Source organism: Arachis ipaensis, chromosome B1 (assembly GCF_059453495.1).
Source record: "Arachis ipaensis isolate K30076 ecotype BB chromosome B1, ASM5945349v1, whole genome shotgun sequence".
Taxonomy (NCBI): Eukaryota; Viridiplantae; Streptophyta; class Magnoliopsida; order Fabales; family Fabaceae; genus Arachis; species Arachis ipaensis.
Window position 1 is genome coordinate 127,825,899 of NC_142436.1, and position 6,065 is coordinate 127,831,963.

Here is a 6,065-nt window from a genome sequence, read left to right on the forward strand (position 1 = left end):
TGCTGCCATGAATTACTACAGCGACTACGATCAAGATGCCGATGATTACTTTAATGAAGCTGATGATCCTAAAAGGCTCGAGTCTCGTCACCCTGAGGTGTTTTTTCCCATTTTGTTACCAATTTCTGTTTTCTGATTCTCAAATATTAGTATTAATTATATCGGGGAATGTTGTTTGATGGAATAATTTAAAATAAAAGAAAAAGGGTTTCTCTTTTTTATTTCAACATAATCGAGATTCATAGCTGTGATCATTTATTGAAATTAGCTGCATTTTTTGTGGCTTGATTATTGTTTTGCTTGACTCGCAATTCTTACCTTTATTCATGAAATATATAGAAATTGTAATAATGCTATAGTTTTTAGCTAAACCCTAATTTATAGTGACCTTCTATTTTCTTTCAGCAAAATTTTACCATCTTAAAGGAATTAAATATCCAACAAAGACAAGAGGAGGACATCACTATGGTAGCTACAGTTTTTTCTATATCAAGAGTTGATGCCAGCATATTACTTCACCATTACAATTGGTAAATTCAGTTATTTTTTTGAGTTTTATATAACCCTGAATTGATTGGCATTTTAACTGGGATTTATTTGCTTACGATCACAATCCATCACACCATGTTGTGTGTTTAAAAAAGTTTATATTTTGCTTATGCTGCATTTCTTTGCTGCTTATTCTATCCTTATGTAAGGCATGTGTTGGTGTTACAAGAGTGTCAGTAAAGTGCATGATGCATGGTTTGCTGATGAAAGTCAAGTCGGCAAAGCAGTTGGCTTGTTGGATAAACCAATCATTAGGCATGCTAATGCTAGAGAGGTGAGTATAGATTGTTTGGGTTTCACAATTGGTAAAAGTTCTGATTGTATTTTATTTTCTTTCTTTGCTTCGGCTTCATTTGTATTTCATTTTGACTCGTCTTCTTCTCTGGACAGCTTACCTGCAAAATCTGTTTCAAAAATCATCCACATACTAAAATAGAGATGGCTTCTTGTGGTCATCCTTTTTGTCTCTCGTGTTGGTAGGGTAAGTCTTGTGTGCTGTATCTTGTAATTTGAAATAATTTGGGTATTATGTTGAAAGCCTGCATATTGGTTTTGGCTTAGTTTCCTATATCCATTTTTTTGTAGCTATAACATGGCTAAGTTGCTTGGGATGATCTACTTCATGACTTTTTCATTAACCATTTTACTTTAGTATTCCTTGGTTAATTTTTTCTTTTCTCTCTATCTTACACATCTATTCTATTTGATATGCTAGGATATATCAGCACATCCATCAGTGATGGCCCTGGATGTTTGATGCTGAGATGTCCTAATTCCACATGTGGTGTTACTGTTGGGCAAGATATGATTAATCAAGTAGCATCCAAAGAAGATAAACATAAGTATTCTTACTACCTTCTTAGGTCATATATTGAAGACAATAAGAAAGTATGTGCTGGATACATATTTTTAGGTTGATCATGATAAAAGAAAATATTTTTTTCTTATTAGTTGCAGTTGAAATCTACATGTCTATGATTGACTTTGTATCATGTCATTATGTTTCATAATTCTTTGCATCTTGAATTAACTGTCAGTGACATCTAAAGCTAGTTTGGAAACCATTTAATATGAGAAAATGATTATATTCCCTTTAAAGCAAAGCAAACCTTTATTAATAGGAAATAATGCCTTTTCTTATTAAACCAGTCAATAAATTAATAGTGTAGAACAAAACTATGAAGTCTGTATCATAAAAAAAATTATTAATTTTTTTCATTAATATCACAATCTAAATCATAATTTATTTCTAAAGCACTCCTATCATATCCTTTGATTCTAGAACTTGCTTTTTCTTCCTACTCAAATGTTAATAAAAACCATGGTTCTGAAAACCGGACCGGATCGGCCGGTTCAACCGGAAAAACCGGGAACCGGTTACCTGGCCGGTCCGGGTAACCTCCAAAATCGAGTGGCAAAAAACCGGTGGAAAAACCAGTCGAACCGGTGGTTAACCGGCAAACCGGAAGAACCGTCCGGTTTTTTGACGGTTCAGTGGTTTCGAAATTCAGAAGCCAAACGACGTCGTTTTGGCTATTTTAAAAAAAAAAAACTGGCATACTCATTAACCAGTTAACCCTAACGAACCTAACCCTAATCAATCAGCCTTCAGCCACCCACCAAACCCCCGAAGCTCTCAGCCAGTCAGCCTCCTCCCCTTTCTTCCCCCCTCATCCACCAAGGCCACCATTGCCACCGCCCACCAAGCTCCAGATTCCAGCAGTGCTCCTCATTCGTGACCCAGCATCGCTCCCCATTCGCCACCCAGCAGCGCTCCTCAGCAGCCGCGACCACCACCGCGTTGAGCCCGCCTCCTCGTCGCCGAACCTCGACGAGCTCGCCGAGCCCGCATCGCATTCGCCGGTAAGACCTGTTTTCTTGTCTTCTTGATTTTGAACATGCTTCCTTCTAGCTCGCCTGTTCTGTACTTCTGTTTGAAAAAAAAAATAACAGGACATCTGATTCTGTTTGCTGGTTCATGGATAACATGCTGATCTTAATTTTTGTTTTTGATTCTCTATGCTGCCTGTTCTGTTTGCTGATTCTGTTTGCTGGTTCATGAATATGCTCTATGCTTCTGTTTGCTCTATGCTCGACCATTCTATTGGATTCTGCTTTTTGTTGCTTCTGAATGGAAATGGTTTTAAATTTTTATTTTACCTGAATCAGTTGATTTCTGTGACTGTCAAGCTGCATGAAGTTGATCTATGCTGCCTGTTCTGTTTGCTGGAATCTGGAAATAGTTTTTGATTCTCTATGCTGCCTGTTCTGTTTGCTGGAATCTGGAAATAGTTTTTGATTCTCTATGCTGCCTGTTCTGTTTTTGATTGTTTTAGATGGAACAATCACAAAGTAACTCACAGCCACAAGATAATGCTGCTCAAAATTCTCAAACTGGTTCATCTAGAGGTAAATCTGATCCAGCTTGGCAGTATTTCACAGTGAGGTATGACAAAAATAACAAGGCTCAATATACATGTATTTTCTGCTTGAATACTTATAATGGAGGGGGGATATATAGAATGAAATATCATCTTGCAAAAATCCCTGGACAAATTAAAGTTTGTAACAAAGTAACTGAAGATGTTGAGCTTCAATTCAAAAGGCTTTTGGAGGAAAACAAAAAAAATAAGGCAGAAAAAAGAAAATTTACATCTGAGTGTTATGATGTGGAAAGTGAAAGAGAAGCGGAAGAAGAGGGTGAAGCGCCTAATCCTGTACAACCTCCGGCTCCTGCAACAATGGGAGACAAAGGAAAGAGAAGAGCGATTGTTGCTACTCCAATTGGAAGTTATTTTAAGGAAAGGACTATGCCAGGCTCTCAACCAGCTTTGAAAAGTGTCTTGGCCAGTAAACAAGTTAAACACAAGGTTATGTTGGGGCTTGCAAGATGGATCATTGATGCACGGATTCCATTCAATGCAATTCAATCGCCTTACTTTCAACTTGCCTTGGACGGCGTTGCTGCAATTGGACCTGGTTTCAAGGGACCGTCGTATGACGAAATGAGAGTTCATTTGCTGGCCGATCTTAAGAAGGAGTGTCAGTTACTTGTTGAAGGTTATAGGAGCTCGTGGAAAAGGACTGGTTGTACACTGATGGCAGATGGCTGGACTGATCAAAGGCAGCGTACGTTAATTAATTTTCTAGTTTATTGTCCTGCTGGTATGTCATTTGTTAAGTCTGTTGATGCTTCTGATATGATAAAAACTGCCGATACCTTGTTTAAATTGTTTGCTGAGGTTATTGAGTGGGTTGGGTCTAGTAACATTGTGCATGTGGTTACTGATAATGCTGCGAATTACGTATCTGCTGGAAAACTCATTCATGAAAAGTATCCAAACATTTTTTGGTCTCCTTGTGCTGCTCATTGCATCAATCTTATCTTAAAAGACATAGCAAGTCTTCCTCACATAGCTGACCTTGCCTCTCGTGCTTCAAAAGTGACTGTCTTTGTTTACAATCATATGATTTTCATGTCATGGCTTAGAAAAAGAAAAGAGTGGAAAGAAATTGTTCGACCAGGTGTAACACGTTTTGCTACTGTTTTCATTACTTTGAAAAGTATATATGATCATAAACAAGACTTGCAAGCATTGGTGATTGACAAATATTTCACTTCTCATAAATTATCCAAGAGTGTCAATGGGAAGATGGTTAGTTCAATTATCTTGGATAGTAAGTTTTGGGAGGATTGTTTTACTACTGTTATGCTTGTTGGTCCTCTAATTAAGTTATTGAGGCTTGTTGATGCTGATGAGAAACCTTCTCTGGGTATTGTGTATGCGGGCATGCAAAGAGCCAAAATTAATATCAAGACAATGTTTAGAAATAGGAAATCTGCATACACACCTTATACAAGTATCTTGAAAATGCGGTGGGATAAGCATTTGAAGCGTGACCTCCATGCAGCAGCATACTTTTTGAATCCAGATTACTTCTATAGTGAGGGGTTTGTTGAGAAGGCAAATATCTTGAGGTCTTTGCTTGATTTATTTGATATTGAAACTCTTTGTGATGACTCGGTTGCCGCAATGCAAGAGATACAGTTGTATCGAGATCGAAAAGGAAGTTTTGGAAGGGAAAGTGCATTGAAAGCAATTAAGAGACTTGAACCTGGTAAGTATTTATATTTCTATGTTCAATTTACTTTGAATGTTTTTTAAATATTGAATGAGAATTGATAGTTGATTTCATATTCTGGTAGGTGAATGGTGGAGGCTACACGGTGGGAGTACTCCTAACTTGCAAAAAATGGCAATTCGTCTTCTTCATCAAACATCTTCATCATCCGGCTGCGAGAGGAACTGGAGCCTCTTTGAACAAATCCATTCAAAGAGGAGGAACCGATTAGAGCATCAAAGGCTAAGTGACATTGTTTATGTCACTTATAATCTACGCCTTCAATCTAGAATGCATCGCAAGAAGAAGAATTATGATCCAATTGACATTCAAAGCATTGACACAGTAGATTTTTGGGTAATGCCGGATGAAGAAGATCCTGAATTTACTAATGGAGATATTGAAGGCATTGAAAATTTAATCTATACGGATAATGCTATGCCTTCATATCCTACAGGTTATTGAAATAGCAAAACTTGTTTCATTTCCTCTCAATATCTGATGTAAAGTTCTAACTTTAATTTTTTCTTGGTTTTCTATTTTATTTTATTAGATGGAGGAGATGTGGAACTTGATGTGGATTTCCCTAATGTTGCTGATTCTTCAAATACAGCTTCTTTTGGTGGTACTTCTGATGATGGTGGCTTTGGATTACCTGTTTATGATGGAGATGTTGGAACACTTAATGATAATTATGATTTTTGATGAGTTGCATCTTTGATTAGTTGAAAACTTGCTAGTAATTGTATCTTTTGAATGTAGAACATTATGGGTTTGTCATTATGTACGTTTTATTTTTTGTTTAGTTATAAACTTTGATGTTTGAAGTTGTTTGTGAACCTCTAATATTAAGTAATGGATAATTTATTATGTGAAATATTAAATTTTATTAAGTTAGAAATTATTGAATTTATATACTTAAGATTATTTTAAGTTTTTTAATAATTTTATTTAATATTTAATTAAACCGGTTGAACCCCGGTCGAATCAGTGAACCATTAAATCAGTGACTTTACCGGTTCATTGACCGGTCCGGTTCTCGCAACCTTGATAAAAACTCATCCTCAAAGTGAGACATAACTTCACAACTTTTTTTTTTACCATTTTGTAACCAAACTTCATCTTTTTTTTTCCTTCGACTCCAACGTACTTCTTATTTCCTATTGTTTGGTAATTTTATCACAATAAGAGCTGAGTTTTTTTCTCAATCTTTTTCTATAAAATTCTTCTAAATCATCTAAAAAATATAATATATAGGTTACATAACTGAATTATTCATATATGACATGCTATAACTATTATGCATGAAGAAGAAATAAATATAAACTTAAATAGATATTTTACTAAGAAATTTAAAATACAAGTATTTACAATAAAAAACAAATATAAGCTTA

General features: G+C 35.8%; 1 protein-coding gene across 1 annotated transcript; it reads left to right on the forward strand.

The window, feature by feature from the left end:
* The first annotated feature begins 2,885 nt into the window (after positions 1 to 2,885).
* LOC107610950 (uncharacterized) lies at positions 2,886 to 5,409 on the forward strand. The gene is made up of 3 exons (XM_088499334.1): positions 2,886 to 4,668; positions 4,757 to 5,128; positions 5,225 to 5,409. Exons 1-3 carry the CDS (start codon positions 2,886 to 2,888, stop codon positions 5,374 to 5,376), a joined length of 2,307 nt encoding a protein of 768 aa, XP_088355460.1. The 3' UTR covers positions 5,377 to 5,409.
* Positions 5,410 to 6,065: the final 656 nt, after the last annotated feature.